This window comes from Loxodonta africana, chromosome 8 (assembly GCF_030014295.1).
Source record: "Loxodonta africana isolate mLoxAfr1 chromosome 8, mLoxAfr1.hap2, whole genome shotgun sequence".
In the NCBI taxonomy this organism is placed as follows: Eukaryota; Metazoa; Chordata; class Mammalia; order Proboscidea; family Elephantidae; genus Loxodonta; species Loxodonta africana.
In genome coordinates this window covers 111587845-111610627 of record NC_087349.1, presented here as the reverse complement: position 1 = coordinate 111610627, position 22783 = coordinate 111587845, and the positions used below count along the sequence as shown (strand labels likewise).

Here is a 22783-nt window from a genome sequence, read left to right as displayed (position 1 = left end):
TATGCATACGAAAGCTGGACGATGAATAAGGAAGACCAAAGAAGAACTGATGCCTTTGAATTATGGTGTTGGCAAAAAACACTGAATATACCATGGACTGCCAGAAAAACAAAGAAATCTGTCTCGGAAGAAGTACAGCCAGAATGCTCCTTAGAAGCAAGGATGGCAAGACTTCATTTCATGTACTTTGGACATGTGATCAGGAGGGACCAGTCCCTGGAGAAGAACATTGTCATGGATTGAATTATGTCTCCCAAAAATGTGTGTATCAACTTGGTTATGCCATGATTCCCAGTAGTCTGTGGTTGTCCTCCATTTTGTGATTGTAATTTTATTTTGAGAGATTAGGGTGGGATTGTAACACCATCCTTACTCAGGTCACCTTCCTGATCCAACGTAAAGGGAGTTTCCCTGGGGTGTGGCCGACACCACCTTTTATCTCTCAAGAGATAAAAGGAAAGGGAAGCAAGCAGAAAGTTGGGGACCAAGAAAGCAGCACCAAGAGCAGAGTGCGTCATTTGGACCAGGGGTTCCTGCACCTGAGAAGCTCCTCAACGAGGGGAAGATTGAGGATAAGAACCTTCCTCCAGAGCTGACAGAGAAAGCTTTCCCCTGCAGCTGACACCCTAAATTTGGACTTTTAGCCCACTTTACTATGAGAAAATGAACTTCTCTTTGTTAAAGCCATCCATTTGTGGTATTTCTGTTATAGCAGCACTATATAACTAAGACAGACATCATGGTTGGTAAAGTAGAGGGTTAGCGAAAGACAGGAAGATCTTGAATGGGATGAACTGACACAGTGTACTTGGCTCAAGCACAGCAATGATTATGAGGATGGTACAGGATCAGGCAGTGTTTTGTTCTGTTGTACATAGTGTCACTATGTGTTGGAACCAATCTGACAGCACCTAAAGTCGGAATCGACTTGATGGCACTGGGTTTTTTTTTTGTTGTTGTTGTTAATATCAGCAACAACATAGGTCGGTTTATAACCAGATATCTGGATGATTAATTCAGGAGGGTGCCCTCCTGGCTGTATAATTTTGAAGCAAAGGACGCCAGTACATTCCAGTTTCAGCCTCAAGCCTTGGCATGTTGGTCATCCAACTTGGAGATGTATATAGGACTCCATACCTGGCCTTCTTCCTGAGCCTGCCGTATAACCCAGTGAGATGTGAAATCTTTGTCATCCTAAGGATTACAGTAAACCTTGGCGGGACCCAGTAGCACATGGTTATTTGAGGTGAGACATTGCAGGTTGTCCTAGATTGTTAACTAAGCCCAGATTTATACTCAAAGAGACCCACCAAGTCAAATTTAAGATAGAAGTAAGTGCAATACATCAGAATCCACTCTCCATTTCTCCTCCTTATACTTGCAAATTGAAATACAATGACTCCTCCCTGAAACACCCTTTCTCTTACCTCCCACTGACCACACTCTTCTTCTCCAGCCCACTGGGAAGAACCACGGTGATATCCACCATACTGTTCCGCAGATTTTCTTTCATGTTGATAAGGTTCTGCTGAGGGCTGGGGCCCAAATCTGTGCTAGGTTTCAGTTCACCATGAACATTCAAAGTAGCAGGATTTCCAGGAGGAAGGGGAGCCCGAGCCTTCATCTTCCTCCTTAAAAATGACAAGAGAAGGATTAAATGAAGTGGCAGTTTTCAACATAAGAAGTTAACACAATCACCTAATGACATTCATCAACTTTTAAATACCTTCATCGTAATAATTCTTCCTTATACTTTTTTTCTCCACAGAAATGCCTCCTGAATTGTATGGCCTTTTTAAAATCAGCGTGTCAGCACTCAACGCTAACAGAAATTTCTATCATATCCTCCCTAAACAATGAAAATAAGAACAGAGGAAGCACTTCTGAAAGGAGGTGTTCCTGAAAAGAAACATCCTAAAAACGTATTCACAACTAAGAGTGGCACTACCATATTTTTTATAGCTCTCTGCTCAAGATGTGGGTTATTATAGCAGAGCTTGATTGGACCAGTCCTTTTGGAATCACTGGGTGGGTTACAAATCGCAACTAATTAAGTGGGTTCTGCTAACAGTCTGCGGTTCTCTAGTTTAAATCCCTGTCCTAGCTCTGGATTCATGGACCCAGGATACTGAAGATATTTTGGGGTCTTTTTTTTTTTTATCAAGACATACTAGCTGGATTCAAGGATCTATGATACTGAAGACATGTTGGGACCACATAAAGACTTACTAAATTAGCCAGAACACCAATCAGACCAATGCTCATTGATGCAGGTCATTGGGGAGGTAGAGACAGGTAGCTGTTCAGCACAGAAGAAGGTGAGTGTTCATGTCTTAATGCTCAACTCCTTTCCAGTTTGTTTTCATCTTATTTCTGACTGTGTTTTGAATGTTCAATCCACCTGACAATGAATCACAGGCTTCGAAGAACATTTTTAGAAATTCTTGTCTACTCCAGATTAGTCAAGGAAGGTCACTGACCTAAAACACTGGATATTTTATAATAGTAATAATAATAAAACCAAAAACCAAACCAGTTTCTATTGGGTCAATTCCAACTCATGGTGACCCCATTTGTGTCACAGAACTGTGCTCCATAAGGTTTTCAAGGCTGTGATTTTTCAGAAGCAGACTGACAGGTCTTTCTTCCGAGGTGCCTCTGGGTGGGTGTGAACTGCCAGCCCCTCAGTTAGTAGTCGAGGGCTTAACCATTTGTGTCATCCAGGAGAACTTAACAATAATACCTAGCATTTATTCAGCACCTAAAATTCACTAGAACCTATGCAAATAACACAAGTTTACCTCATCAAGTCCTCAAAATATTCTGGAGCTGAAAAAAACCGAGTCTCAGAGAGATAAGCAGCTTAGCTAACGTCAAACAATTATTCAGTGTCGCAGCTAAGGTGGAAACCCAATAGGGCTGACTTCAAAGAGCTTACTCTTGCCCACCTCACTCTCCTACCTCCAACCGTACTCTAGTTAGAGGATCCACAAAGAGGCAGTGAGCCCTCAAAGCCATTTAAATTCTACTGGTAGAGCAATCTTCTGGGAAGCACTTTGACACAAGCCATCAGAGACATACCACCACCATCCACTGCCGTCGAGTCGATTCCAACTCATAGCGACCCCGCAGGACAGAGTAGAAATTGCCCCATAGAGCTTCCAAGGAGTGCCTGGCAGATTTGACTGCCAAATTTTTGATTAGCAGCCATAGCACTTAACCACTATGCCACCAAGGTTTCTGCCAGAGACATAGTAATTCCAATTCCAGAAATTTATCCTAAAGAAATAACCTCGCAAGAGTGCACTGCTGGAGATTCAAAGATGCTCGTTACAACATAACTTAAAATGGAAAACAAGAAAAAAAATCTGACTGTACATCAATGAGACAATTACAGTAAATTTTGGTACTTGAAAACAATGTTATACTGGTAGCCATTAAGTTTACTTTAAAAGTATATGATTTGATGTGCAAAAATACTCGGTACAGATTTTTTTTAAAAAAAAAAACAAGCTTTAAAACATTGCTTGTTTAGGAAAATTTCATTTTGTAAAGAAGTATACATTATAGCAATAATCATAAAACATTCTAGAAAGATGTATGTTGCTGCTGTTGGTAGGTGCCGTTGAGTCAGTTCCGACTCATAGCAGCCCTATGTACAACAGAACAAAATACTATTGCTTAAGGTCCAAGATACGTTCTGTGAAATAGGATGTTATGTGATTTGGACTTTTGTGTGAACACCATAGTATAGACTACATGGGATATCTCTTATTTCACTTCCAAATTGATACCTCTCCTTTGCCTCTTGCTGCTGCTATCACTAGCACTGGTTTTGCTGCATTTTGGGAGCCATGATGCACTTCACAGTGTTATTTTCAAAATAAAATTAAATACAATGATAACACTACAACTCTCAAGGGATGTGTGATACACAAGACTGGATGCTGCTGCCCAAGAGTCAAAGCATACACTGTTAACACGGTAAACTTCTTATTTGTAAGTAGGAAAAGTTCACATTAAAATAACCTTACAAGGTACAGTACAGTATATATATAAGCCAGTGACACAGGCGTTTACGGTGACTACCAAGGCATGTGCACTATAGGTTATATGTGTACTGTACCATTATACACCTGGCAGTGCAGCTGCTTTTTGTATACAACAGATATGAGATACACGTGTTGTGTGAGGGAAGCGGTTGCATTCGCTACGTTTAGTTACGTCCTCTATGTGCTGTTCTCCAGTCAGGATTTCTGAACTCTATTATAACCTTATGGGACCACAGACATATATGTGGTCAAAAGTTGTCTGGATGTTATGTAGCATGTGACTATACCATTACTTCTGGGCAGTGAGGTAACATGACTTTTGTTATTTTATTTCTTTGAATTTCCTAATTTTTCTGTAATATCTCTTGTATATTTATTACTTGAAAAATGGAAGAAAAAAACAAAACAAAACAAAACCCACTGCCACTGAGTCTATTCCGACTCATAGCGACGCTATAGGACAGAGTAGAACTGCCCCAAAGGGTTTCCAGAGAGCAGATGGTGGATTCAAACTGCCAACCTTTTTGGGTAACAGCCATAGCACTTAACCACTATCCCCACCAGGGCTCCAAAATGAAAGAGCTCATATAAAGATGTGGAAAAACAATTGGGATTGAAATGAGGCTGTAAACTTACTGTCACTATTAAATACAATGTCACTGGTTAACACAGGACTTGGGAATAACATTCAGGTCTCATCCTCCATCAAGATAAGTAGATATAATTCTTTTTTATGTTAAAAACCTTACATTTATATAAACATATTTAGTTTTTTCTATATTCTCACCCACTTACATACTTTTTTTTGCTTCAAAGGATAAAAATAAAAAAGTATCTACTGCACTATTCTAAGGGCCATATATTTACTAATTTATTTATTCCTCACAATAACACCATGAGGAGATGCTGTTGTTATTCCCATTTTATAGGTGAGGAAGTTTGGAATGAGAGCTTAAGTCACCTTTGCAACAATTCTCCATAAATTTTGGCTCCAGAGTCTGAAATTTTCATCACTATGTTACTTGGCCTTTATTAGAAGAACAGATGTCATCCCATTTTAGAGAATAGAAAACTCTAGACAGAGAGAAATAGAGTTAGGGAGTCTTCAGTTAGTCAACATTGGGTCTAGGGCTAGAACTCAGTCTCGGAGCAGCCCTCTTGCCAGCAGTGTTACCTCCCAAAGGTATTTTCATGGAAAAAAAAGTTTATTTTATAATGTTTAGGAAATGCGTATATTTTCTGAGTTAGGTATATGCTTATTTCTGGTTACTAAGAAAGGTGGCTTGAACTCCTTTAGAACACACTGAATCCAAAAAGCAGCAGCTACCGATCTCTCTATTCATCCCTCACAGCAACAAGAAGCTGGGAAGAGGAAGATGATGTTGGACGTCTCCCTCTCTAAATAAGCAATCTGTCACCAACTATCCAGAGCCAACCTGAAGTCATTTTCACCCACCCTTTCCTCTCTACGTCCACTGTCACCACCCTGCCCAACCTTCACCTCTAACGTCTGCACCAACTCTAGACAATTCTAAAAAAAATTCATGACAAAGTTCTCTTCCTACAACCTACCCTCCTCTTAATTAATTCTGCTTCCTACTTAGATTCTTTCACTTCACATTTACTGAGTGTTGCCCATGAGGACTGCTAACTCCTCACGGACCACCTGCACACAGCCCATCCTGCTCCTCACACATCTATTAGAGAGGCTCACTCCTGGCCACAGAGTAGCTACAAACAGCAGGCTGCAAGGTATCCAGGATGGCTCATTGTCCAGCACAGTGCTGTATGTGTGCGTGCACGTGCATGTGTGCACATATGTTTATGTGAGCCAATGTTTTAAAAAATGGGATATTTCATTTTTCCTTTGGTGAAGGGAAGGATAACACACAATACAGGGGAATCAGCACAACTGGACCAAAGCAAAAGCTAAGAAGTTTTCTGGACACATTCACACACTGGGGCTGGAACCTGGGGACCATAGTTTCCGGGGACATCTAAGTCAATTGGCATAACAAAGTTTATTAAGAAAATATTCTGCATCCCCCTTTGACAAGTGGGTTCTGGGGTCTTAAAAGCTTGTGAGCAGCCATCTAAGATGCATCCATCAGTTGGTCCCATTCTACTTGAAGCAAAGGAGAATGAAGAAAACCAAAGACACAAGGAAAACATTAGCCCAAGAGGCTAAAGGTCCACATGAACCAGAGACTCCACCAGCCTGAGACCAGAAGAACTAGATGGTGCCCAGCTACCACCAATGACCTCCCTGACAGTGAACACAAGAGAGAATCCCGGACTGAGCGGGAGAAAAGTATGCAGCAGAATCCAAATTCACATAAAAAGACCACACTTAATGGTCTGGCAGAGACTGGGGGAATCCTGAAACTATCGCCCCTAGACACTCTGTTAACCCAGGGCTAAAACCATTCCCGAAGCCCACTCTTCAGACAAAGATTAGACAGGACTATAAAATAAAAAATAATATATGTGAGGAGTGTGCTTCTTAGTTCAGTCAGATATACGAGACAATATGGGCAGCTCCTATCTGGAGGAAGGCAGGATTAGAAGGCAGGAAGAGACAGGAACTAGCCAAACGGACACAGGGAGCCAGGGGTGGCAAGGGCGCTGTGCTGTTGTACTGTGGGGATTGCAACTAATGTCATAAAATATGTGTATAAATTTTTGTATAAGAAATTAACTTGAGCTGTAAAATTTCACCTAAAGCACAATTTAAAAAAAGAAAAAGAAAATGGGATATTTCACACTAATAAAATAAATTTCTGGCTCCTTCAGAAAAAATGAAAATATCTGATAAGGCCCTGAGCACCTTCACAGCAAAGCTGCGTGCTGGCACTTGGACCATTAACTCACTGGCATTACATATTTGCCCACTATAGGGCTGTGGACTGACAGTCAGACCACCGAACAAACCTGAAAACTGGGACCGTCCCCTGACCCCAATCTTCTTCCACTCTGCTGGCAATTCTGGTTCACAGTCCATGGGGCAGATAGCAATGAGTGACAGCACAGAGACACCAGAACACGCGCTGTCACGGAACACCCTGGAACCCTCATAACCACCACCTTGCAAGGGAATGCCAAGTAGTCTTGCTCTCCCAGCCACTCAAAAGCAGCCACATGCGATTCTTATGTGCAGTCTATAGGCTACGAGAAGGGAAGAAAGCACAATGAACTCGATTCTGGCCTGAGCTTAGCTATTTTCTAGTCTTGGACTGGCAAGTAGATTTCGTGCCTCAATTTCATCTCAGTCCTGAATGGCTGGCCACCACATCCGAGCATGATGCTGAAATTATTCCTGAGGTCACATCTGGAGCCAGCAGAAAAGGATATCACTGCTGTCTGGGCGGGTGTCATCCTGCTTGTCAAGGGCGTGCTGTCTGAGACAACGGTCATCCAAGGAATCTCTTCCTTCTGGATTCAGCTTCCCCACTGATAGATCAGGGGCTCGATCCAGGGCTAGAACTCTCTTCTAGCTCTAATATTCTAAGTCATAAAAAAATATTAATCTGAAACTACCTTGTTAAAGCAAATTTTAATTAGAATGAGATTTTTTTAATCCTAATAGTTTTATCACTTAATACTTCTAAGGAATTCTCACTCTCAGGACACTCTCCTCATTCTCTCTGGGAATCCTCTGCATCCTCCTCCCATCCCCACTCCAGCAGAAGCCTCTTTTGCCAAGTGCTCTGCATGAGGAGAGTGAGGGTGCTGAAGCTAACTGGAGTGGAGGGAGAGGCACTGCAAAACTGCCCCTCGCAGGAAGAGGGGGTGCGGTAAGGCTGGGTTCCCCCAGGGTAGCTGTCTGGAGAGGGAGCCCCTGGTGCAGAGGCCAGGGCGATAGTGTCACTGTATGTGGAGTGTGCTGCAACCCCTTTCCCTACCTCCCCCTTGGAGCCTCCTCAGCAGCACACCATCTGGAGCCCCACTTCTGGAGTTGGGCTTGTTTTTGGAGGATGCAATAATGTCCCATAAGGGAGCAGAAGTGGCCCATGTGGACTGATGTTACCTGCCTAAACTAAGCCTTGTCCATGGTACCAGCAGGCAGGTTAGGCTTCCTCTACCCCATGAGTGGCTCAGCTGTGGGAACTAACAGTTGTCCTTCAGACCGAGACATCTTCGCTAAGTCATGAAAACCTGTTAGTGTTATCAAGGTGCTTGAAGGTCTGTTTCGATTTTGTTCCAAATCTAATTAAGATGAAGGGATGTGCAATCGGGTAAAAAGATCAGACTTTCTCAAGACTAAAGACAGCATTCTGTGCTTGGACTGGCCCCTGCACCCTGTCCCTCCTGGACACGCCCAGGGCAGGGGCTCCCAAGTAGCCTGATGAGTGCTGGCACCTCTGAGCCCCACCAGCAGGAATCAGGTGAGCTGCGAAGGCAAGTTCTCAGGCTGGGGCTCAGAGGGTTGTAACTCGTACTTCCTTTACTCCCTCCAGGTTAAAAAAGCTGGGTGTGCCATGCAGGAGCTACTTACAAAATATGAAATAATCACCTCTGGCCCGTTAAAGATGCCAGCAATCATAGCTCCAAATGGTTTTCACTTAAAATCATCACATACTTACCGTCTAAATTTCAGGGAGATGCTTACTAATTCCTATGACATGTTAGCCAGGAACGTTCACCCAAACAGAAGGCTGGGACACTCCAGCTGAGTGTTCATTCTGAGAGCTCACCCACGTGCACCATAAGCTTGACATCTGCTCCATGAAAAGCCACCAGACTATGACAACATGGCCTGCACACCTGACTACACCTGGACTCGGTGAATGCAAATCTCAGTAGGGGCCCAGGCAGCTGGATTAAATGCAGCCCAGCTGGACAAGGCTGGCAGGAAGGGCCAGTGGACTAGAAAGAGAAAAGTCATGCATTTCTATGCTTACAAATATCCAGAGCCCAAAGGCCCCTCTGGTTTGTATTCCACTGTCTCTCAAATCAGAACAGTCATAATATTTTCTTACCATCAAGGGAAGGTGGACACTGAAGTAAAGAGTTATGCAGATGCCAGGCACCATGATATATGCCCATTTACCATGCTGGCTGCACTGGCAGGCTGCTCATAGACAGCATCTGCTGAAATGGAATTCCAGAGAAATCAGGCACATCCTGGCACCTCCTGGTTCCTGATCCCCTGTGAAGTGTGCTCTGTGTAGGCTGCCAGAAGGAGCCTGGTGGCAGTGGTTAAGCACTTGGCTACTAACCAAAAGGCTGGCAGTTTGAGCCCACCAGCCATTCTGCAGAAGAAAGATGTGGCAGTCTGCTTCTGTAAAGATTTACAGCCAAGGAAACCCTATGGGGCAGTTCTACTCTGTCCTACAGGGTCACTATGAGTTGGAATTCACTCAAAGGCAACGGGTTTGGTTTTCATTAGGCTGCAGACAGACAGGGATTTGGCCATCCTCTCCCTGAGGTTCTTCAGCAGTAGGAGGTTCGCTCTCCTTCGGAGGGAGTTCGGAAATTGTCTATAGGTGCATCTGGTTCCAAGGGTCACTTTGTTCTCAGTATGACCCTCACTCCCCCAGCCTTTGGACAAAGCTTCTACTCAGCCCTACAGAGGGAGCAGCTCAGAGGCTGTGAAAGGATTCCCTGTAAAAAGTCTGTGCACCTCCTGCTTGGGAATCCTCATACTACTGATCAAAAATTTGGGCTGTGGGGCCTCACATCCATACCTTCTGAATCTGACTATGCCTTTAAACATGCTCCTGGTGCTTTGCAGTACATTAATATCTGAGAACCCCTACTTTAGGGGAAGCATCAAAGAAAGCACAGGAATTATAGGATGTTAGTAATGATAAAATCAAGCATTATTTAGCCTCTCCTACCTGAAAGAATCGAACTGTGTGTCTGGAAAGACATCACTTATTAAACAAATATTTGGCTAGCACCTTTTAAGTCCCAATGGTCCCTGCCCTCAAGAAGTTCAGAGTCTGGGAGGTCAGACTAATATTAAATAGATAACAGCACAAGAAAATATTTTCAAAAAGGATGATGGCCAAACTCTGATGCGTGTAATGAAGAACAAGAAGAAAATTATTAAAGAACTGTAAAGGAATCCTGTGTATTCCAATAAGCAACATTGTGATAAATGGAGAAAATATTGAAGTTCTCAAAAATTTGATTGTACTTGGATCCACAATCAATGCCCATGGAAGCTGCAGTCGAGAAATCAAATATCATACTGCACTGGGCAAATCTGCCGTGAAGGACCTTTTTAAAGTATCAAAAAGCAAAGATGTCACCTTGAGGACTAAGGTGTGCCTGACCCAAGACATGATATTTTCAATCTCCTCATATGCATGCAAAAGCTGGACAATGAATAAGGAAGACCAAAGAAGAACTGGTGCCTTTGAATTATGGTGCTGGTTAAGAATATTGAATATACCATGGACTGCCAGAAGAACGAACAAGTCTGTCTTAGAAGGAGTACAGCCAGACTGTTCCTTAGAAGCGTGGATCCTGAGACTTCATCTCATGTACTTTGGACATGTCATTAGGAGGGGCCAGTCCCTGGAGAAAGACATCATGCTTGGTAAAGTAGAGGGTTAGCAAAAGAGAGGAAGACCCTCAATGAGATGGACCAACACAGTGGCTGCAACAATGGACTCAAACATAGCAACAACTGTGAGGAGCACAGGACTGGGCAGCGTTTCATTCTTTTGTACACAAGATTGCTATGAGTTGGAACTGACTTGATGGCACCTAACAACAACAACAACAACAAAGGAATGCTGATTATGATTCAGGAAGTATTGGGAAGTGCTTTAGTGGTGATTTCAAAAAATAAGTAGGAAGTAGAAAGAAAAAGCCCCCATGTGTCTGTCAGTTTGTCGTACTGTGGGGACTTTCATGTTGCTGTGATGCTGGAAGCTATGCCACTGGTATTCAGATACTAGCAGGGTCACTCATGGAGGACAGGTTTCAGCTGAGATTCCAGACTAAGACAGAGTAGGAAGAAGGACCCGGCAGCCTACTTCTGAAAAGTATTAGACAGTGAAAACCTTATGAATAGCAGCAGAACATTTTCTGATACAGTGCTGGAAGATGAGCCCCCCAGGTTGGAAGGCACTCAAAAGATGACTGGGGAAGAGCTGCCTCCTCAAAGTAGAGTCGACCTTAATGACGTGGATGGAATAAAGCTTTCGGGACCTTCATTTGCTGATGTGGCACAACTCAAAATGAGAAGAACAGCTGCAAACATCCATTAATAATTGGAACCTGGAATGTACAAAGTATGAATCTTGGAAAATTAGAAATCGTCAAAAATGAAATGGAACGCATAAACATCGGTACCCTAAGCATTAGTAAACTGAAATGGACTGGTATTGGCCATTTTGAATCGGACAAACATATAGTCTACTATGCTGGGAATGACAACTCCAAGAGGAATGGTGTTGCATTCACCGTCGCAAAGAACATTTCAAGATATATCCTGAAGTACAATGCTGTCAGTGATAGGATAATATCCATACACCTACAAGGAAGACCAGTTAATATGACTATTATTCAAATATACGCATCAACCACTGGGGCCAAACATAAAGAAATAGAAGATTTTTATCAGCTGCTGCAGTCTGAAATTGATCGAACATGCAATCAAGATGCATTGATAATTACTGGTGATTTTAATGCGAAAGTTGGAATAAAGAAGGATCAGTAGTTGGAAAATATGGCCTTCGTGACAAATAATGCCGGAGATCAAATGATAGATTTTTGCAGGACCAACGACTTCTTCATTGCAAATACCTTCTTTCATCAACAATAAATGGTGACTATTTTTTTTTTATACATGGACCTTGCCAGATGGAACACACAGAAATCAAGTTGACTACATCTGTGGAAAGAGACGATGGAAAAGCTCAATATCATCAGTTAGAACAAGGCCAGGGGCCGACTGTGGAACAGACCATCAATTGCTCATATGCAAGTTCAAGCTGAAACTGAAGAAAATCAGAGCAAGTCCACGAGAGCCAAAATATGACCTTGAGTATATCCCACCTGCATTTAGAGACCATCTGAAGAATAGATTTGATGCACTGAACACTGGTGACCAAAGACCAGACGAGTCATGGAATGACATCAAGGACATCATGCATGAAGAAAGCAAGAGGTCATTGAAAAGACAGGAAAGAAAGAAAAGACCAAGATGGATGTCGGAGGAGACTCTGAAACTTGCTCTCAAACGTCGAGCAGCTAAAGCAAAAGGAAGAACTGATGAAGTAAAAGAACTGAACAGATGATTTCAAAGGGTGGCTCGAGAAGACAAAGTAAAGTATTATAACGACATGTGCAAAGAGCTGGAGATGGAAAACCAAAAGGGAAGAACACGCTCGGTGTTTCTCAAGCTGAAAGAACTGAATAAAAAATTCAAGCCTCGAGTTGCAATAGTGAAGGATTCTATGGGGAAAATATTAAATGATGCAGGAAGCATCAAAAGAAGATGGAAGGAATATACAGAGTCATTATACCAAAAAGAATTAGTCGATGTTCAACCATTTCAAGAGGTAGCATATGATCAGGAACCAATGGTACTGAAGGAAGAAGTACAAGCTGCTCTGAAGGCACTGACGAAAAACAAGGCTCCAGGTATTGATGGAATATCAATTGAGATGTTTCAACAAACGGATGCAGTGCTGGAGGTGCTCACTCGTCTATGACAAGAAATACGGAAGAGAGCTTCCTGGCCAACTGACTGGAAGAGATCCATATTTATGCCTATTCCCAAGAAAGGTGATCCAACCGAATGTGGAAATTAGAGAACAATATCATTAATATCACAGCCAAGCACAATTTTGCTGAAGATCATTCAAAAATGGCTGCAACAGTATATCGACAGGGAACTGCCAGAAATTCAGGCCGGTTTCAGAAGAGGATGTGGAACCAGGGATATCATTGCTGGCTGAAAGCAGAGAGTACCAGAAGGATGTTTACCTGTGTTTTATTGACTATGCAAAGGCATTGGGTTGTGTGGATCATAACAAATTATGGATAACATTGCAAAGAATGGGAATTCCAGGACACTTAATTGTGCTCATGAGTAACCTTTACATAGACCAAGAGGCGGTTGTTCGGGCAGAACAAGGGGATATTGATTGGTTTAAAGACAGGAAAGGTGTGCGTCAGGGCTATATTCTTTCACCATACCTATTCAATCCATATGCTGAGCAAATAATACGAGAAGCTGGACTATATGAAGAAGAACGGGGCATCAGGATTGGAGGAAGACTCAGGAATAACCTGCATTATGCAGATGACACAACCTTGCTTGCTGAAAGTGAAGAGGACTTGAAGCACTTACTAATGAAGATCAAAGACCACAGCCTTCAGTATGGATTGCACCTCAACATAAAGAAAACAAAAATCCCCACAACTGGACCAATGAGCAAGATCATGATAAACGGAAAAAAGATTGAAGTTGTCCAGGATTTCATTTTACGTGGATCCACAATCAACAGCCATGGAAGCAGCAGTCAAGAAATCAAAAGACACATTGCATTGGGTAAATCTGCCGCAAAGGACCTCTTTAAAGTGTTGAAGAGCAAAGACGTCACCTTGAAGACCAAGGTGCGCCTGACCCAAGCTATGGCACTTCCAATTGCATTATATGCATGTGAAAGCTGGACAATGAATAAGGAAGACCGAAGAAGAACTGTTGCCTTTGAATTGTGGTGTTGGCGAAGAATGTTGAATATACTACGGACTGCCAAAAGAGTGAACAAATCCGTCTTAGAAGAAGTGCGGCCAGAATGCTCCTTAGAAGCAAGGATGGCGACACTTCGTCTTACATACTTTGGACATGTTATCAGGAGGGATCAGTCCCTGGAGAAGGACATCATGCTTGGCAAAGTACAGGGTCAACAGAGAAGAGGAAGACCCTCAACGAGGTGGACCGACACAGTGGCTGCAACAATGGGTTCAAGCATAACGATTGTAAGGATGGCGCAGGACCGGGCAGTGTTTCGTTCTGTTGTGCATAGGGATGCTATGAGTCAGAACTGACTCGACAGCACCTAACAACAGCAACAACAGAAAGAAAAAGAGTGGCATGAGGGTGTCCCAGGCAGGGAAGGGCACTCTAGTGGCACTGAGGTGAGGAGAAGCTTGGGATACAAGAAAAAATATAAGACAGCCGGAGCATAGCGAACCTGAGGGAAGGTGGCTTGAAATGAGGCTGAAGAGTAAGCACAGGCTAGATTATGTGAGGCCTTGGCACCCTGGCAAGAACTTTGGGGTTTTCCTACGGACAAAGAGGAACAAAACATAGTGTCTGTCTGCCCTTGAGAAGCACATACATGCATGTGTGCACGCACATGTGTACCCACACACACAGACAACTGAGTTCAGGAAGGCAAGTTTAAAAGCAAGCACAATCCAAGGCAGCTGACAATCAAATCTATGTTTGGTCCAAAGGAGAGAGAGAGGTAAAGAAATGGCCCTGTGGCTCGGTCATTAAAGATGCATAGCATTTTCACAGGCAGCAACAACAGAGGAACAAGTGGTAGCAAGAATGAGAAGTAGATGGATCTATGTGAGCAGGACTCCAGAAAAACCAGAAGCATGTCCTAAGAACAGTGTTGGCTTCAGTTTGGTGACGATACTGTGTTTGTATCACAAGTTAAGGAGAAAGAAGCCTGAGTACAGGTTACAATTAGAAAGACAGGGTCTAAAAGAATGCTAGCCCTCATAATGGCAACGCTAAGAGAGGGAGACGTCCAGAGAGAAGAACATGGATTCTTGTGAATGCAGCGCCAGCTATAACCCCATCCCGCCTCCACCTTCCACCTTAAAGGAGAGGCCCCTTCCCAGCAGCCCCAAGTGTAGGCTTAGATTCCATACTGTTATTTCCAGTTTGGCCAGAGGTCAGCAATGAAGAACTGTGAGTCATATTGGCAGAGATGAAGTTGAGGGCCCTACATGGAGCCAGGTCTGTGGGAGTGGGTATGATGTGGAGTGTGGTCCTCCAAGACTTCAGATCCCTGTACCCCACTCCTAGCACTCTGGACCGGTAAACCACTAAGGATGAGACAGACTCAAGGAACTGCCTCCAGGGTACAATGGCCCTGGGTTCCGGTGAAAACAATACAATATACTCTGAAAACACTGATCTCAGAGGTGTCTACTCATGTGCACACAGCTGGCTAGAAAGTATTGGCTGTATAATTAACTCGATGCTTTTCCAACTTGAAGGTATCTAAACACTCAAAAGATGTGGACATGGCCTTGGTATTGGCTATTCTGTGTACTTTGATCACAAGACCTTGGACAATTCACGGTTTTTGTGAGCTTGCATTTCTACATGTGGGGAATGGGGTAAAAACACCTTTTGGCTTTGGTAAGATTAAATTAGGTAATGCGTATAAAATGATTGACACCATACCTGTCACTTCTTTATACAAAAATGCATACACACAAGTGTCATATCTTTACACACACATACACACACACATTCACAAGTCAATTGTCTTTCACTGTGTAGTGTGTAAGGGAAAATCTTCTCACTGACAAAGTTCGGTAGGGACCTCATGCCTGTAAGAGGGTATCTGACCCGTAAGGAAATCTGACATTTATTTAGCACCATACTAAGTACATTTATAGCAAAGAGGTGCATCCTGACAGTGTGGAAACTTAGCAAAGTCAAAACGTAACTATTGTGATCTCTGTTAGAACAGTCAGTGGTGGTAGCTGGGCACCATCTAATTATACTGGACTCAGTTTGGTGGATGCCATGGTAGTTGCGGTCCATTAGTCCTTTGGACTAATCTTTGCCTTGTGTCTTCAGTTTTTTTCATTCTCCCTGGCTCCGGACAGGGTGAGACCATGGAGTATCTTAGATGGCTGCACAGAAGCTTTTATGACCCAGGACACTACTCACCAAAGTAGAATGTAGAACATTTTCTTTATAAATATGTTATGCCAGTTGAGCTAGATGTTCCCCAAGACCATGGTCCCCACAGCCCTCGGCCCAGCAATTCAGTCTCTCAGGGAGTTTGGATGTGTCTATGGAGTTTCCAAGACCTTGCCTTGTACAAGTTGTGCTGGCTTCCCCAGAATTGTATACTGTCTTGGAGGGTCCCCATTATTTTAAGTTTATATTTTTAAGCAGATACTTCATAGATTTCTGAAATAATTACACAATTCATAACTCACTAAGAAAAATGTGTCCAAAATTTTTTTTCCCTAATTCACAATGCATTACTTTTTCAAACTGGAGTCTACTAATTCCTAAACATTTCCAAATAGATTTGTCGGCAGTCTAAAGGGTAAAAGATTTTGTTAAACCTGTGCCATTATTTTAATTTGTTTTCATTAATAACAGCTCACATGGGTCACCTGGATTCTATTCCATAGCTACTCTATCCATCCAGCACCAGAGTTTGGGTTTGTGAACAAGTGCGCAGCTGAGAGTGACACGATACATTATGAGGAATGAAGGATCCATGGCAGTTCAAACAGAGAAAAGTGTTAGGCCAAGTGAATCACCTCATGGTCCCCAGCGCCCGCACTGCTTCAGAGTAGACTGTGCTTTTTTCCTGCTGCCAGAGAATGTGCTAGACTGTGTTGCCCTTGTTAATTAGCTATACGCAGTGTTAAGCAGGCAATGAGGAGTATTTCTTTTAGCTGTTTTTCAGTACTGTATGTGGGTATATTATTAAATTGATCCATCAAATTAATGGAGTCTTGTTCAGTTAGCTGCATTAAAAAGGAAAGCAACCATGAGGAAGATGGCACTGATGTAAATGACGGCCACCATTTTAAAACTAAATGAGTCATGTGTACAAAAAGGAACCAGAATAGAGAGATACAGCTTTTTATGTGTTAAATTGAAAGTTGGTGATTTCAAGCCAAATATCATCAGCCCCAGAAAGGCAGTACAGAATTGTGACTCAGAGTGAGGGCTACATGGTCAGCAGTCTGGGTTCAAATCCTGGCTCAACCAGGATTTGATGATGCAGTCTGGGAACTGAGCCTCTCTTTTTCTCTCCCAGGTTCTTCTCCTTACCAGGGAGCCTCTCTCCCTGTTCTGGGCACACAGTCAACTAACTCTCTGCTCTGCTAATGACTGTGTTATATGGCAACTGACCAACTCCATTTCTGTATCTATTCCTGGTGGGGAGGGAAGCAGGTCCCTCACCTGCAGTATGAGAGGGGTGTGTGCAGAATACCAGCCCTATATCAGCTGTGAGGAGCAACCCAGTGGCCATGGGGGACCAACGCCACTATTAAAGCTGACCTTGCCCTGTCTTTTCTCTATATGAGTGAAGTATTATTCCTTCCACTGCCTGTGTGTAAGTTGTGCTTTTGTTGGTGACCCAGGCCTTGGACCCTGGATTGACAGTTTGGCACTGTGAGTTGGCACTGCAAGCAGGGTTGACAGTTTGGCACAGTGAGCAGGGTTGGCACTGTTAGATGGCAGTTTCATGGTATCACCTAGCATTTTTTTGCCAATCATTCACATTATTTTAGATCATGTCCAATTGGACCATCTGAGCATGAGGGGCTGGGGGGGGGTTGGACGTCCATCACTCTGCTAATGCCCAGGAGTGATACGGCTAAGGCGACTGGTGACATGGCTGCCAACTTTCAAAAACCTAATATGTAAGTGAAGCTGATGGCCTTCCCATATAAAGTACCCTCTGTTAGGAATTGTTGTACAAGTGCCCATGCTCCTGAGAACCTCTGCACTAAATCCCAGCCTCACAGATGGCTTCCGTGATGGCACATCTGACTCCGATGTGCAGGAGTTTTACAAGAAAGTACTCTCAGATTGAGAGAGTTCTTACACTTATCTCAGTTATTATGTTTGCTTCAAGGCAAAGACAACTGTGTGTTCCTCAGGTGACAATCTCAGCAGCTTCCCTGAGTCCAAGGACGTGCTAGAGCCTTCTGGGACACACATGGATGCAAGCACAGGATGCTCTGCTCTTGACAAGACCTCCAAAGCCCAGGGTCTCCATCCACAGCAGCTATAACAAGCACAATTCAGAGCCCCATCACAGAAGCCAACCTCTTCCACGACGCATCTCAAAATACTAATGCGGAAAGAAGGTCTTCTTTACCCTCTCAAGCTGCACACGGTTGATGCTAGTTTTTCCCAGATGGCCACCACATCCCCCAGCACCCATCCTCATGCTCCCTTCTCACAGCTCTGGCTGGGTGCTGAGATCTCCTGGGCTCCTCAATCACAGCCTCTACTCTGTGCCTCTCCATCGGCCTTGCCCCCTCCAAACTCATGCCTTGAGATCTTAGATTTCAGAGAAAGCCTTCAGATTTCCCCATACTTTGGGATAATACCCAGTAAAGGGCCTGGCAACTGTACGTTTATAGTCTGATAAAGAAATTCAATGAAAGCTTAGACATTACAGGCATCTGCCCTGTGGCTGAGGCAGCAAATGTGGAGGGCAGAGAAGTTCTAGGGTCAGTAAGAATCAGGACTTTTGCTGACATGACAATGATCTTCTGTTTATCCTTTAAGTGACAGTAAAATTCCAGGAGAAAGTAGAACAAAGACGTCAGATCCCAAAAGTCAATTACTAGGAATACACTCATTTAATCGATAATAATGAGGGGGAAAAAAAAAAGATAAAATACCATGGAAACAGCCAGGGTGGGGAAGGATGCCCTTCACAACTATCCTTGAACATCTGAAGCAACAATACAGAGTGATGAGCACATTGTTCTTCCTCTCCAGGAAGGCCAAGAGCAAAGGGCAGGGTGTGGCATTGCTGCTAAAAGGACTTTCCTCTCGAATGAGACAGAGGAAGGAGCCCTGGTAGTGCAGCAGCTAAGCACTGGGCTGCTAGCTGAAACGTCATATGTTCGAACCCACCAGCCACTCTGCAGGAGAAAGATGTGGCAGTCTGTTTCCATTAAGATTACAGCCTTGGAAACCCTATGAGAGAGCTCAACTCTGCCCTATACGGTAAATATGAGTTGGAATCGACTTGACAGCAATGGGTTTTTGGTTTATGGGACACAGAAAGAGATATCCCAAAAAGTTCTGGAGTGGACTAGATGGAATCCAGACTGGAAGTAAAGTGAAGAATTTGCCACTAGGAGACAAAATTCCCACTCATAATCTCCAGATACTTCTACAGGTTCCTTCCCACCTCTCACCACTTGCTTCCTTCTGACAGGTTCTGCATAAGAACTATCATTTTAAAACATAAATCACAATATGTATTAAGTCCCTGCTTAAACCCCTTCAGTGCCTTCAGTGTACTTGTAGTAACATAAAACACCTTAGCATGGCTTCGATGGCTCTGAGCATTCACACTTCATTCACCTGCCTGCCTCCGTTTTTCAATCTTCTCAGCTCCTACCACCCCATTTTCCTGTCAAGCTCTCCTACCTCAATTCCTTTGCACATGCTTTTCCCTCTGCTTGAAACGTTCTTCCCACTCAACTCCTTTTCATCCTTCATGACCCACGCTTACATGTCCAGTCCTCAGAAAGATCTTTGCCCAAACTCCCAAGGAAGTCCCTCTGTTATTCTCTACAAGGGCAACTTATTGGTTTGTTTCAAGGCACTTCTTCCAACTCGCATTTATAAACTGCTGTTTGTTGTTTGCAGCCAGCCATGGCTCTAGACTTAAACTTCAAGAGGACAGGGACATGGCTTTTCTGTTCATCACTGACAAGGATAGGGCCAGGCACATAGAGGGTATCCCGGTAACTATTTGCTGTTTGCGTGAGTGAGTGAATGAGTTCATCTCAACTGGGATTCAGTTTTGTTAGCAACTAAGGGAAAAGTGGATGTCTAGAAACTCAGGCCAAACACCAAGTAGACAGCCAGAGTACTACTGAAGGCAGACAGTACAGGCTGCCCAAGAGGCTAAGGAGTACGCCTCCCTCCCACCCAGCACCAGGTCCCCGTGTCTCTAAATTTAACATTAATCTGTTATTCTTAACTCTATTTTTTTAACACTTAATGTGTCGGCCACCATGCCAAACACATAACATATGTTACCTCTTTTAATCTTCACAACTTTCTATGACAAGTTTACTCTTCCGATTTCAAAGATGAAATAACTGAGGATCAGACAGGTTAAGTCACTCGCTTGACCATATGGCTGGTAAGAAGAGAATACCAGCCAAGGTCTTCCTGAGTCTGGGATGCTGCCCTAACCATTATGCACCATTCCGCTCTCCTTAATTATTCCTTGAACACAAAAATCCCAGAGTATCTGGCAGAATGACCTTGAGATGTGCAGACTCTGAAGCTTTGACCTAGAATGTTGGTGCCCTGCAGTGGCAGCTGTTATGAGAGTGGTTGTTTAGACAGTACCTTTCTGCACATTTCCAGGCACAGTTGTAGAAACTGCTCCAACGTGGGCCTTATTCTAAGTCAGAGTTCAAGCCCTCAGTACTGAAGGTTCCGTGTGGTCCAGACAGAATCACAGGAGCTGTGTTCAACCCCCTCATGGAGCAGAGGAGCACGTGGCAGAGTCACGGAGAGATGAAAGTAGGTGGCTGAGCTGCAGCACGCCCCAGGCTAGTCCTCACTATCCCTAAGCATCTTTAGGGTCAGGGTCTCACTGAGGACCCTCTTCCTAGGCAAGATGCACCAAAGCATGTTCATGCACACATGGTTTCTGCAAACCATTTCTGGAGCTTGGGGGCCCCAGCATAAGAGTTCCTGTAATACCTTCTCTCAGAGTACTGTACCTCTCAAGTTCAGGTATATCTAAGAAAGAATTACTTCTAATAGAGAAGAGAAACCAGGACAGTCCCTCTGATGCTTTCCATACTCTTTCCACTTAAAAACAATACTTAAAGCAAGAGGAACATTTAACAGAAGATCTAGATGAGGGCTTACATGTGTATCTAAGAAGCATTAAATTCAGAGGCCATATTCCCATGGAAATGACCATTCAGCAGCAGATTGAAGGAAAAGTGTGACATAAAGACAACAGGGAAACACCCCACACTGTTCCAGTAAACCAGGGGGAATGGCTCTACCAGAAAAATGTTGCATTCGGGGTCGCACTATGGCGCAAAACACTCCCCCAAGCCCCAGTCCAAGCTCTGAACTCAGAAAAATTTAAGTTCAAATCTCGCCACGATATGAAGCAGTGGGGGTTCAGTGATAGAATTCTTGCCTTCCATGTGGGAGACCCGGGTTCAATTCGCAGCCAATACATCTCATGCACAGCCACCACCCTCTGTCAGTGGAGGCTTGTATGTTGCTATGATGCTAAATAGGTTTCAACGGAGCTTCTAGACTAAGAAAGAATGGGAAGAAAGGCCTGGCAATCTACATCCAGTAATCAGCCAATGAAAATCTAAGGATCACAACAGTCTGATCCCCAACCAATCACAGGGATGGTGTAGGACTCAGCAGTGTTTTGTTCTATTGTGCCCAGGGTCACCATGAATAAGGGGCCAGCTCAACAGCAGCTAACAATAACAACTACTGGCTACAATACTAATGAACTGGATGTGCTCCAGCAGGTTACTTCATTTGTACAAGTTACTGTAATTTGAAAGCCTCAGTTTCCTTCAGAACTGAGCAGAGGGAGATTTCAGCACTTACGTAATGGGGTTATTATGAAGATTGAATGAGACAACACATGTAAAGTTTGTCATGCTTCTGGTGCACCATCAGTGCTCAATAACTGTGGCTATTATGATTTTTTTTTATTATCTTTAGCAGGACTACTCTTTGGGAATAAAAAAGAACACTCAGTGACCCTTCTGTCTCCATGAGGGTAGAGTAGAAGCTAGCTCCTCAAGATGCCTAAGAAAACCTTATTTATGCTGCAAATCAATCAAACTGACACTAAGATATCCAACTCACAACAGAATTCCACAGGTTTGACCTGGAGGTGGTGGAAGCTTTTTGTAATTCAACATAAAAAGACTGGTGTTCTCGATAGGATTCTCAAAGACATAATAACAAAAGCTATCCATCACTCTTGGAAAACTCTAAACTCAGGCGCCTGTCTATACAGGAAGGCTGATATCTCCCCACCCATCAAGCAAGTATTCAGAGTAACATTTGAGAGCGGAGCTCCACAGCTATTACCCAACTCCCAGGAAGGTAAGACTCCCAGGAAGGTAAGAGCCCGTAGGTGTGGACCATTTAGCTATCAGCAAATACTCAATGCTGAAGCTGAGCACAGTAGCTCATGCTTCAAGTATCAGATTAAAAACAAGAGTTACTGCATTGTTGAAAGTTACATAAAGAGGATATCTCTTTCCCCAAATAGGCAGTGCTAGTTTACTGAGATTTGAACATCGTTATCAAATTAAATAGATGAGATGACAAAACTTACCAGTTCCCAAACCACCTAGCTGTGTTTTCATACATCACAGGCTGGCCCTGGCCCCCATCTCAAGGGTACTCACTTGGCACTTACAAAAGGAGAACAAGGAGCCCCTCTCTACCGTGCAGCCAAGGCAATCCCAGGAGCTAAACGGGAGAAGTAGTTCCCAGGGCTTCCCTGGGTTAAGAGCTCGGAGGCAAAGCCGCACTGTGAGAACCAGCCAAGGCCTCTGATCCTACTCAGCCTAGTGACTTATTAATAAAGGTGCCACCCGATGCAGCACTTCCCGACCAGCCTGCAGCCCGGCAGCTGCCCTGGAGGTGCCCAAGTGGCCCCATGCTGTGTGCATGTCCAGAAAACTAAATTAAGTTGTTTTGCAGAAAGGCGGCGGAGTCAGTTTACTTGCTTCACTTATTCAGTCACAAACATTCTAAACAAGAAAAATTAAGA

At 43.6% G+C, this 22783-nt stretch overlaps 1 protein-coding gene across 3 annotated transcripts in view; it reads right to left on the bottom strand.

Annotated features, from left to right (window-relative positions):
* Positions 1-22783, bottom strand: part of COBL (cordon-bleu WH2 repeat protein) — a 370310-nt gene that overhangs the window by 252264 nt on the left and 95263 nt on the right. For all 3 annotated transcript variants that reach the window (XM_064290208.1, XM_023544235.2, XM_023544236.2), the window contains exon 2: positions 1428-1631. In XM_064290208.1, coding sequence (XP_064146278.1) covers positions 1428-1631 — 204 coding nt within the window. The remainder of the gene's footprint in view (positions 1-1427; positions 1632-22783) is intronic.